General features: G+C 39.6%; 1 protein-coding gene across 3 annotated transcripts; it reads right to left on the bottom strand.

The window, feature by feature from the left end:
• Positions 1-524: 524 nt before the first annotated feature.
• Positions 525-11913, bottom strand: LOC18422877 (uncharacterized). Of its 3 annotated transcripts, none has more exons than XM_020670039.2 (10): positions 11593-11913; positions 9304-9395; positions 7960-9023; positions 5756-5844; positions 5532-5635; positions 5314-5413; positions 5098-5173; positions 4519-4633; positions 3683-4214; positions 525-1404 (listed from the first exon to the last, which is right to left on the bottom strand). In XM_020670039.2, exons 2-10 carry the CDS (start codon positions 9377-9379, stop codon positions 858-860), a joined length of 2703 nt encoding a protein of 900 aa, XP_020525698.2. In that variant the 5' UTR covers positions 9380-9395; positions 11593-11913; the 3' UTR covers positions 525-857. The 3 variants fall into 3 exon arrangements, with proteins under 3 accessions (XP_020525698.2, XP_006827628.3, XP_020525695.2); XM_006827565.4 differs by having other exon boundaries at positions 9304-9384; XM_020670036.2 differs by lacking the exon at positions 11593-11913 and adding an exon at positions 10613-10815.
• Positions 11914-12577: the final 664 nt, after the last annotated feature.

The following is a 12577-nucleotide window of genomic DNA, read 5'->3' as shown; positions in this document are numbered from 1 at the left end:
GAACACACACTCTACTGCATTTGCCTTGGAGGCCAGCTGAGTTATAGGCGGCTTGGAGAGACTCAATGTCTAGATTTCTGGAAAGCATTCAATGGGTGCTATAAAGTTCTCAGTACATTCCCCTCTGTGATGCCAATAAAGGATCGTTGCGTTGATATATCCACATTGGGAATGAAGGTGGGATATTGTATTAGCATTCGCCCCCCAACCACCGATGCCCTGCATTGCCAATGATGTGAAATTTCTTATAGAAAAGACTCTCATCCTTTTCCCTTTCTTTATCCATAAACTCGGTACTCTTGAAAAGCAGTAAGTGGACTGATTGCTCGGCACAACTCACCACTCCAAATGTTAAGGAATCAAACCCCGCTTATCAATAGAATACCACTAATAGGGTGGTTCCCTTGATAGCACTAAACAAAAAAGGGCTTCTTTTTTGCTGTCATAGGCGAAAAACAAGAATATTGTCATAAACATTTAAAAAGAATAATGAACAGCTATTTTCAGAGACGCTCCTAATGACATGAGGCCGGGACAAAGCTACCAAGATGTCCATTCATAACATGTTTCCCATGCATTGTCTATCATATGTTACATCGGAGCACAACTCGACATTTAGATCATCATACTCCTCATTAATCTTATTGCAGTCCTCACTGGGTCACTAATGCTCGATTGCTTATGCATGAAACATGGCTGCTAGCCTCAAGCTTCTCTCAGCCTAAAGCATCTCCCTCAAGCGAATACCACAATCACAAATGGATTACAACAGTACATGGACAAAAATGTTCAGAGAGACCCATTCACAAGTACATAGACGAGGGGAAATAAGTGTGTGTGTGTGAGAGAGAGAGACTTCATGTCTTAAACTTCTGTGAGAACTTCTCCATCCCTTCTCGGCATTCCTCAGTGATCTTCTTTGTCCCATCTCGCAAGAAACTGCCAACATTTTCTTTACCACTATTCAAAAACCCCCCAACTTTCGCCCCCACATTCTGCGAACTCTGGCATAAGTCTTGAGCAGTTTTGCCCACCATTGAAACAGTGGCACCATAGAACTCTCTGCTCTTTTGTACACCCGCATTTGTGTATCTCTTTAGAGAAGTGATGATGAACTCTATTTTTCTTATTATTTTTTCAATTATTTCTTGTGATTTTCCACTTACCTCATTTGCCATAGCCTTGAGCTTCTCCCTTAGGGACTCCGCTCTGCCTACCGTTTGACTTACTGAAATCTCTCCCCCAAATTTCTCAGAACTTGTCCAAGTAAGTTCATCAAGGGCATCCATGCTTAGCTCCTCATCCACAATTACTTTAATGCCTCGCCTTTCCCATCGCTCTCTTGCATCCTCCAGCGCCTTTGCATGTTCTCGTGCCCTTTTCGCCTCATCCTCGGCCCATGCCCTAAAAATGGGGGTAGAGAACAAAAAGAATTTATGTTAAGTGTGCAATGCACAGTTTGTGTCGCACAGGTGCGCAATGTGCGGTGCAGAGTGCGTGTAGCATGGTTGCCCATAGACTCTGATACGCGCATGCATAGTGTGCAGTAACAGAAGCACTGCACAGTCCATAGTGCAAGGGTATGTAGTGCTTGGTGTTCAACACTAGGATAAGTGTGTGTGTGAGCGTGTGAAACATAGAGACGGATAAGTGTGTGTGTCTGTGTCAGAGAGAGAGAGAGAGAGAGAGAGAGGGAGGCAATAGCACAAGATTAGGTTGACACAAGTTTCAGTTTCAGCTTGTTAACATTTCCTTTCTTTTCTGGCGAGGGTCAGCTTTGCTTGTTTTCTCACTAACTTCACAGTTGTCATATGGGTTGGGTTGGTTAAGGTTTTAGATCATTGCAAGAATACATCCCAAGTTCAAATCCTATCACTGAACTGCCCAAAAAGGAGACGAACCGCAGTTGTTGGGATCAAGAGTGAGATCAGGTGCAGGAGCCGGATCAGGAAGCATGAGATTGTGATAGCTAGAAGATCCCTATGTCACGATCACTGTTTGTAGACCCCAAATTTTAGGGATCTCGATCCCAACATGTTGGGGAGCTGGATCCCAACTTTTTGGGATCGCATGAGAAGTTCCAAAGGTCCGAGAACTGTCTAGTTGAAGAATCTCTTTTCGTTTTGAGAAATATACATAACATGATTTTGCAATGTAATTACTTTTTCTTTGTAATGGATATGCATTTAAGACTTGTTTCCTTCTTAAAGATCAATCTAACATGAGTGTGATTTATATTGACCCAATCCTTAAGGGCTTGGGATTGTGCTCCCCTGATATGGGAGCACGATCCATCTAAGGTCCAGCTCTGGGAGCGTGGGATCACTGGGGTTGCCACCAAGTTAGGAGATTCCAGTAACCATGAGATGAACTAACATATTGCTGACCAATATCACCTTGCTATGGCAACCTCCAAGAATCGTCATCTCCTCATAACAGCCCCTAGAATGGCCTTAGCCACCCCAAATTCTTAGAGACCTCTTCCCCAAATTCACCCTCTGCCTCAATCCATCTCTTAGTAACTAAGGACACCACTCAACCTAAACAATGCTAAGTGTCACAAAAAGATTGTTAATCCGACAATCTAAAAAAATGAAGGAAAACAAAAGAAGTGACAAAAAACCTGAGTGCCATAACAGAACCGCCCCCTAATACCCTCGCAGCTATGACCTGTCGTTCAGACTAACCTTGACACACACCTCCTAAATTGACTCAAACTAGTTGGGCCTTCTCCTTGGCAAAGGAGGAGCTTCAACTAGCTTCTCCTCATAGTCTACACATCAAAGCCCTGACTCCTATATGGGGGGCATCTCACTTGGCTGACCGATATATGTAGTCCTATAATACATACACCATTTGGGTATGTATGGCCTTTTTTTTCAATACTAGTATAAACTTTTTCTTGGATAATGAGCATGTATGGTTTAGCAGTGCAACAACTTTCGCACAAGCTACACGAGCTACATTATTCAGCATGTATGGTCTAGCAGGCAAACCCCAATGATAAGATCTCACATGCACTCATATCACTCACATGAATGCTTGCACTAGTTTCACATGAAGAATGTGGCTACTCTTATCAATTTTTCTAGGTCTTAGATCACTATTATTCATTTAGAGTGTCATTGTTCTCTAGATCTGCTTCTGAATAGGGCCTCATATTAGAGTATTGGTGGTCTTAAGACACTTCTAGGTGTACACATACCATGTCACCCAAGTGATTGAGGATCAAAAGGAAAGTGACAGGAGACCGAGATATGGGCCCTTAGTAGAGAGTTCTTTGGTGTATGGATTTGGTGAGGGAGTGGACTACTGTGAAAAGTAAAGCTCGTCGGCACAACATAGTATATGTTCACAATTGATTGTATCGAAATATGCTTTTTGGGTAATTCAGCAGCAGGAATCGAACTGACATGCAGCACTTCTGATTTTGTGTTGAAATATGACGATAAACATCCCTAATTATCACACAAGGAAAATTGTTAATGCACCTAAAAACCAAAAAACATGAACAGTGTATTGGACAGATCATACTAAGGATAATACTAAGAGCCCACTAAATATTACAAGAGATATAACATGGAAATAAGTTTGTAGAGTATAATAAAGTAACTGTAGACCATCAAGAAACAGCTAATGATTTATAGAGAAAATGTCCATGCAAAACCATAAAATAATTTACCTCGCCATGGATAATGCCTTCCTCTCAACTTCCAACTCATACTGTAACTGAACAAGGGCCTGGTTTTCACTCTCTGTTGCTTTCCTAAGTCCATTCAGCTTGTCCTTCTCAAACAAGATCTCCATCTTGTCACTTATAAGGTTTTGTAACTGTTCTTCCACATCATGCCTTAATTTGGAAATAGCAACAATTTCAGATTCAATTAAATCCCTTTCCATCATCAGCTGACTATTTTCTTTGTCTCTCTCAGCTTTGATATTTTCCAGTTCAACTCTGACCTCTTCAGCTAATTTCTCGACTGCATCTATCTTCTCCCTTTCCAAGGCAAGCTCCATTTCAAAGGTTGCATTAAGATCCTCCTCAACTTGAGCCACTAGAGCAGTATGAGCTGCCACAGCTGTCTCAGCTAATGACTCTGCTTCAATACGAGTGAGCTCCTCAGTAACAAATTCCGTTGCGTCACCAGTGGCTAGTGCAATGGCAGCTTGTGCTTTAGTGACAGGCTTCTGAGGCTGAAATAGTCGTGTATAGCCTAGATGTAACCAGAAGCTGGATCAATTGCCATTAATGCAGAACATATTTATCAACACAACTAAAAGAAGAAAAAGAGATAAAGCATGCCATATGTGTTGAACTAAATAATGTGGTCCTTCAAAGGGGCAACCGTTGTCTCTTCCTGAAAAATTGATAGTTGAGCCTAATTTACATTGTGCTCACTGAGACATTCACTCAAGTACAGTTAGTCTCTGCCATTCATCATCAGGAATGAATAGCAGATGCCCCTTATCAGACTCCATTGGACTATGGTATATTTTACAAACCCAAAAAAATCTCACCAAAAGCAAGTGCTGTAATGCTTTGATCTCCAGCAGAAATGTCAGCTACAAGGGCAGGCCAGGCATCCGGATTTATCTTATCAACATCCATATATCCAGTGCGTTGGTAAAGAACCTTAAGACAAGCAAATATCAAGAGTTAGCGTTGAGTAAAATTCTCACATTAAAAGTCAAAAGTCTAGCGTCTGAGTCTTCAGTTAAATGCCAAAAAGAAAAGAGAAAATTATACAAAAATGCTTGGAACACCTGCTTATGACATTCAGATGCCCAAAGTCATGCAAGGCCCTTGGACAGGTAAAGTTTTCTTACCCTTCTGCCTCCTAGTTCGTGAATTAAAGGATCAAACATTTTTTGAGAAACATGGCCTCTTATAAGTACTGGGCTCAAGAGGGAGAAGTTCTAAAAATAAAACTTTTAACTATTCCAGCTGGCCGTTTATTATCACAGCTTTCTGGGCAACCTGCATGTTATATGTAGGCACTTCGAGCATTGTCCTATAATCTCTCAAAGAAGAAAACTATAAACAAACGTCATAGATCTATCTTTAAATAGTCACTTGCAAAATTTTAAAATAGGAACCTTTCTGTTGACTTCTGGAAGCTGTTTTTTCTCTAATGCCATCTTCCAGCTCACAAGATCTTGGCGTGACAATGGGCTACAACACAAATATCCAGAAGGACAAATGAAAAATGAGTTTTGCCCTGTTCCATAGTTCTAGATAGGTAATTCCTACATACAAGAAAGATATTTGGAAAGAGTTGGAGACAAATTCTCAAGCAGCAACCCAAGCAATACCTGTCAGGGGAAAAGATGAAACCACCTGGCTCCCTTTTTGGAGTATTAAGCAGGTCGGAACTCGTAAGCTTGCTTGAAATAAGTCCAGCTTCAGCTAGGCCTGCAATTTGAGGGAGTTATGCCTCAAAATTTAATTGCGCATTGAATGAATTTTCCAATAAGCATTGGTATCAACGAAACTACATAGGCCATGGTTTAGTAAGGCCTTGTTAACTAACCTTGGATGTATGGAAAATCAGGGTCTTCAGGAGTGATATCATCAAACGCAAGATCAGTAACGTTCTCAATATACATTGCTGGATAGACTTTTGAAATTGAGCTCCTAATTAGAGAAGGTAATCATCATCAGCATTTAGCTATCTAATATTCATCAGCTAGTAGCAGTCTTCTGGATTCAAACATAATGAAGCCAACAAGAAAACCAAAGGAAAGCAAGGAAAACCTTGAGAGAGCACTGCTTGCTGCGACAAGCCAACGAGCATACTCCCGACGACTACACAAGTCGCTTGGTTTAACATCAGACTCAATAACCTGAGAATATGGGTCAGGTAAGACTAATTTCCTGTATACATATAAAACCTTTCAGTTTACAATTCCACCTCATGTTTTCCATATTTGAGTATGGCGATTAGGATAACTTTTACTGAGCGAAATGAGTAAGGAGAGCTTTTAACAGCAACAAACAAGGCCAGCAACTTGTGATAGAATTGAAATTAACATCATTCATTATGCAAAGTCAATACAGGATTGCATACCGTCAACATGAAAGGCATATCCTTAGGGTTGTAAATGACAAAATCATCGCAGCTTATAAGTAGATATACTGACACACACATCTTCCAATAAATAAATAATTAGAGAAGTGCATATCTTCTTCACACAACCTTCAACTGAAGCATCAATAATAATAAGAGATAGATTTTTTTATTATTATTAAAATATGAGATAGATTGTTCATGAAGTAGTTTTGTTTGTGTTTAATTGTTAAAGTTTCAATTTGCTCTAAAGAATTTATATCAAGTACAATTGATTTATGTAGCCCATCTTCAATAAATTGACATTCCACCTCAGTTTACTTTGCCAAGTCACCAAACATTAGAATCAAGGCATAAACTAATAGTACATACAATATTTCCGTTGACAGGTAAAAGATGACATCTTTGATCCCAAAGTGCCTAGAGCCACATCAACTCACTCATCCTACGGTACAGTTTTCGTACTCTTGCCATTTTGGTAAATACATAGCTTTCTGCTTCACTTCTGGACACAACATCCAACTTTGGTAAAAAGAAACAGGATGACGTTTGATGAATATACATATGCTAGTCGTCTCTAACATAGTACAGGGAAAATCTAGCCCATAGTTATTGGGATTCTCTAAGGAGAGGGTCACTCCCAGAAGCTCAATCCCACACTCCGAGACACGGATCTTGATTCTGAGCATTTCCTTGATTTGGGATCTCGATCCGGGAAATCGAGGAGCTACATCCCAGGTTAATGGGATCCAGATCCCTATGTCCAAAATCATGGTTCCATGAGTAACTGGAACCGCGATTTCTAACTTAAAATTGAATATCTTCTACTTTGGGAGTAAGTTTCACTAGGAAATTTCAGGTTCATACATAGTGGAGCATGGATCTCCAATTTTTTATCACCATCATACTTTCTAAAGGCCTTGAATTCCTATATATTTTATAATTTACAATTTTAGACACCTTGTAAATCGTGACTTGTGACTAGTTTCAAAGAAAGGCAAGAAGAGAGGGCAAGGAGAGAGAAGGAAGAAGATGGAAGGAGATAAAAAAAAAGTTGAGTTGCAGTTCTAATTGAGGAATGAGGTCGTAGTCAATAGGCTTAACCTCCTTGAGGCTAGTTCATTGGGTCCTATCCAACTCTCGAAGGACTTCTATCGCTTGAGTGTTGGTCACCCAAATTGAGCCACTCATGGGGTTTGCCTTATGGGTGATGGAATAATATATATACTTGGAAATATAAGGTCTCTCTCATCTATATATCCTTGAATCCCCTAGCAATCATTGATGGAGGATAGCTATTGAGAATTATACATGGCAATGTCTTTCCTTTTCTTTTATTAAAGGAAAGCTTATCTATCGCAGCATTTCTTTTTTAAAACAATCTATCGCAACATTCTTAAGTATCTCTCTCTCTCTCTCTCTCTCTCTCTCTCTCTCTCTCTCTCTCTCTCTCTCATATTATTGAATCTCCTGCATGAAAGATGGTGGATCAGGACAAATCAATCTAGTTCCACATACTCTTCTATTTCTTTCTTAGCTGAGATGAAATTTAAGATGACACATATAGATCAAGTTGCCCCACACGGTTCAGACAATCTTTGAGGATTTTTCTGAAAGTCAAGAATGTTTTTGCAAATTCAAAATTTCCACATAGCCTGTTCATACGAGGTGAAATATAGATGAGAAAGCAAAGCTGGAAACTTAGTTTTTAGCAGAGATCTCCATAGGATGATTGGTCGGGATGATTTGAAAACAGAATTAGCTCACTGGTGCATCCAATCAAAGTCATGTATTAATCAAAGAATCACTCATAGAATAAGAATAAGTTTTCACATCAGCACCTCAAAATCAGAATTACTACTTCCACTAAAAATTCAAAAGAACAATGTACCTTTAAGACTTGTAATGCTGCCAATGCCTGCCCCTGAACCTGGTCAACTATGGCGGGAACCACAACTTTCCCCGGAGCCACCTGTAAAACTGCAGAAACCAAAGATGGAGCAGGTATGCCAGGATAGGCAAAGGAACTTTCAGGAACTGATGATTCAAGAGACGAGTCGCTTGCATTGGTTTCCTTAAAGCCATTTTTGTGTTGTTCATTTTCAAACAGGTCAGCTTGTCTTGGTATTTCAGCTGTTTCCAAATGCACATTTTCATATTGATAACTCCCTTGCACAGGAACTAAAATGCCTTCACTTTGGTCCCTCTCCGAAATGGGAGTCCTTGTCTCAACAATTTCGGGTTCAACAGTAGGATCTTGACCACTGGATGATTCTAAAGGGACTGAAGAGTTTAAAGCTAAAGGGTTTGTAGGGAGTTGATCGTGAGAACTGGAAGTGCCCAAACTTGGAAACTCTGGGGATTCACTTTCATTTAATGCAGAATCTAAGTCTTGGGGGTGAGTATTCAATGCACTAGTCCCAGAAACAGGTGTTTCAACAGGGTAGACAACACCCGAACTTTGTTCAGCACCTTGGTCCAAACTCTTGGAACCCTTGGTCCCATATGAATCCTCCACATTAGAAGAATCAGGATACTGAACTTGATCGGATTCAGACACATCAAGAGAGCTAGGACTTAAATCATCAACAACTATCTGAGGTGAAACTGGTGAGACTGGGTCAGTAGCTTCAATATCAAGATTGGACATAACTGGATCAGATTTTGACACTTCAGATTCAAAATTTTCAATCTTAGAAGTAACCCCCATTTGGTCATAACCATTGATACTGCTTTCAGCAGTAGAGTTCGTAAGTTCTTCATGAAGTGGAGGATCCTGATCTGTACCTGTATTAGGATCTGCTGGAGGCGAGGTTACTGCAAAGTTGGGATTTGGGTTTTCTTCATTTGATGATGGCATTGTGATATCCTTGACCTCATCAGTTTCTTTTTGATCATCTGAAGCTAACAAAATTTCTTGCTCCGCTGTCAGGGGTCGCATCTGCTCTTTCAAACCTATAAACAATAAATTATCTTGCAAAGTCAAGGAAATTGGAACCTTACAAGTGAAAGGGACCCAAAAAAAAAAGGGCACATTTGCACAGGCCGGATTCACAGCTACAAACAGATCAGTTTGGACATAAAGCAGCAACTCATAAATGATAAATTAACAATTTGCTAGCTGGCGCTCATCCTCTGCAAAAAACTACAGATTCCAAAAGAACATGAACATAAAAAAAAGAAATTCCACATCCACATTGGTGTAAGATGAGAGAGAGAGAGAGAGAGAGAGTACCTGTTTTCTTCTTTAGTGATACTGATGCAAATGCAACACCAGCTGCAAGAATCAGTCCAGCAGCTCCTGCCACCATGATCCCTGAAATTTGACTACTAGAAAAGTGTCATTAGTCTACTAAAGAAAGAACCTACTAATGGCTCCTCCATGCACAACATAATTTTGAGGTCTAAGGACTCCCGTAACATGTCCAAAAAACGAATGGCTTCTCCATGCACAACAATGATTACTCTACCATGAAGTCACAAACTATATGCATCACCCATTGGATTTACTGCAATATTCAAAGCTTCAAGGACTTGCAGTTCACCAAGAAAAGTTTTCTAAAGACCAATGAACATAAGTTAGCAGAAGCAACGAAGGCTGGCCATGTTGCAAATCCATGCCCAGTGCCTAAGCTAAAGTTATTTCCGGAATATGTTAAAATGGCAATGAATTAAGCCGCTGGGGTTTTCAGGCATTTGCAGATACTTGTCCGATATCCAGGATGTCCATAGTCTTTATAAATTATGAATTTACAGCAGTGCATATGTTAACATGCGACCAAACTATAATATGTCTTGTGCCGTATGTGTATCATGAACTATAACTATAAAGGAAAAGGTAAATTGTCTCAACCCCTAAGCAATGCGATTAATATTGATGAGATCACTGATGTCATTCAGAAGATGGAGACATGTAGCTCAAAGCATGCGTGGATAGTATGAGTTGGATAAACATCATAAATAAAATGTTAAGTGAAGGAGGTCTATTGGCCATGAATGAGGTCGATTAGGCCAAAAGTAGAAAACTTATCTTATCATCACATTGTGGTGCTTTACTTGGACAAGTAAAGGATAATTTGGGAGTTGATATTCAAAATAAGAAACTGTAAAGACAGATAACTAAGACATCTAACATAGAATCTAGCCAAAGGTAAGTTGTCTTTTAACTGCCAAACATGTGACATAGACTACCATGTTTTATATTTTGATGGAGCAAATAGACCAACCATAATGACAAAAGTAATTATAAACCATAGAGTAAACCACCATATGTTCATCATATGTTTTCACCAAGTGAAAGGATGAAAACATTCCCTTATTGGAAAATATTGATGATACGAATAACAAGAGTATTGACTAACATAGAATTTATAAATTTATAATCAAGTGACTAAACTAGTTTCATGAGTGATTACACATAAAATAGTATATGGATAAAACAATGTCATTCCTTTCAAACAACCCTCTCTCTCCTTTCTAGAAGTTCAAAATATGTCGACTACCTAGTGTGAACTCAGTGCCCTTGCAATAGATAAGTGTCTTACTCAGAGAAACTGCCATAATTCTCTTGTGGAGGTAGGATACTAATCCAACTGAAGGGAGGATATTGAATAATGATGATCACCATTTCTTTATGCATCTCTTCATTAAGTGGGTTACTCCTAGAGAACAGGCTTGATGGCTCGATCTTTTAAAAACCTGTGCACTTATATAATTTTGAATCCTAATGTTCTGAAAGTATACACATAAAACAATCACAATGAACCAATAAGCAGCCAGTGCATGAAGAACATTGGAGACCTGATGACCTTCTTCATTTCACATAAAACAAGGTAATGTTCCTCTCATTGTCACAAATGGCCTCCTATTGTACCACGATCACCACTGCTTAATTATATGTCACCTGTAAACTAAGCACTAACATAATGGTTTGCAAGTATCTGTTAGAGTTAAACTCTAGTGGACAACAAATCAAAGAGGAGCACAAGAAATTAGGATAAAAAAAAGTGAAAATAAAGGGGAAAGTAGAAAACAACTAGACACAAAGAGAATAACAAAGGAACAAATGAATAAAATATGTCACAAGATAATGTTGCTTCATCAAGTAGAGAAAAAAAAGTGCACCTCTTCTTACAAAAAGAGCCCTAAACTCTAGAAAGTAGAAGAAATGAAAATAGAATAACCCTAAGATTTCATACCCACGTGTAAGAAACTACTAATTTTCACATATGAAACCTAAATGATTCATTTGCAGAAAAAGAAGAAAAAAAAAAAATCCTTTGAATTAGAAATAAATTTCTTCATCCTTGGAGCCTGTAAAGTTTCTGAAGTCTTCATGGAAAAAAGAACCAGAAAAACAAAAAATTCAGAACACCACGTAAGAAGTACTCATGACCACATTGCCAAGCAATTCTGAAAAATTCATCCAGATGAAAAAACACATAAATAAACTCATAATTCATTCACACCAGAACTTACCCAAATAAACCATGGACTAATCAAGTAAGAAAAAAAAAATCCTCACCTCCATATCCACGCCTCCTCTGGCCGGAATCCGGTGATGACCAGCCAGAAAAATTCTCCGGTGAGGAAGGCTCAGGCTCAACCCATGACTTCTCCGGAAGGCTACACCTAATGGACCAGTTAATTGCCCTGAAACTTCGCCGGAGGAATACCCGAGAATTCTGAGCTCGACAACGAGAGTGAGTGAGTAGATGCAATTGGAAAGAATTGGGAGAAGAGGAGCGAGAAACACACGCCATTGTTGAAGAACCACAGCTAATAGTTGTTGAAAACGCCATCTCCGAGGAGATAGGGTTTGAGAAGAGCACCATTAACGAAGCAATGAGGATCGTAGAGGATGAGAGAGCTCAGTTAATTTGAATAGAAAAGGAAGGGGAAAGCTGGGTATTGTTGTCTGCAGACGTTTTTGGGAAAGTATTTTGCTCATTATTGGTCAAAACGACGAAAAAACTCTGCTTAAGCGTCAGAGATTTCGCACGCGAATTTGTAAACCTACATGCATGGGTGTCGCAACCGCCCGGGTCGCCCCTAAACCGAGCACGGTCTGTACCTAACCCGGCCAAAAGATCCGGGTCATGCTGGCAAAATAAAATCGAAAAAAAAAGGAAAAATAACCGAAACAAAATGTGACGGGTCAGGTCGGCTGATGTAGAGCCGAAGTGCCCTGGATTTGGGCCAAGCCCAGTCCTTGGGCCACATAGCATGGGCTAGGACCTGGTTTTTTAGGGCCAGGCTTGTCGGGCTGGCTAATCAACCCGACAAGACTGCTCCTAAAACGACGTCCGAACTAATGAAGAAAAGTAAGCTAGAGGGAGACAGCGGGTGAATGCTAAACTGTCACAGTTATTATTCGGCTGGGATGGTCTGAATAAAAATTTCTTCAATATTATGATATACTTTTAAAGAAAAAGCTTATATAAGGTTGCAACCTTATAATGTAGAGCTACGGATGCACCTCAAAAATCCATCGGAACAGGTAGTTTTAA

Source organism: Amborella trichopoda, chromosome 7 (genome assembly GCF_054954075.1).
Source record: "Amborella trichopoda isolate Santa Cruz 75 chromosome 7, AtrichopodaSantaCruz75HAP2 v2.0, whole genome shotgun sequence".
Lineage (NCBI taxonomy): Eukaryota > Viridiplantae > Streptophyta > Magnoliopsida > Amborellales > Amborellaceae > Amborella > Amborella trichopoda.
Note: the sequence above shows the minus strand (reverse complement) of the source record. Positions and strands in the feature narration are given on the sequence as shown.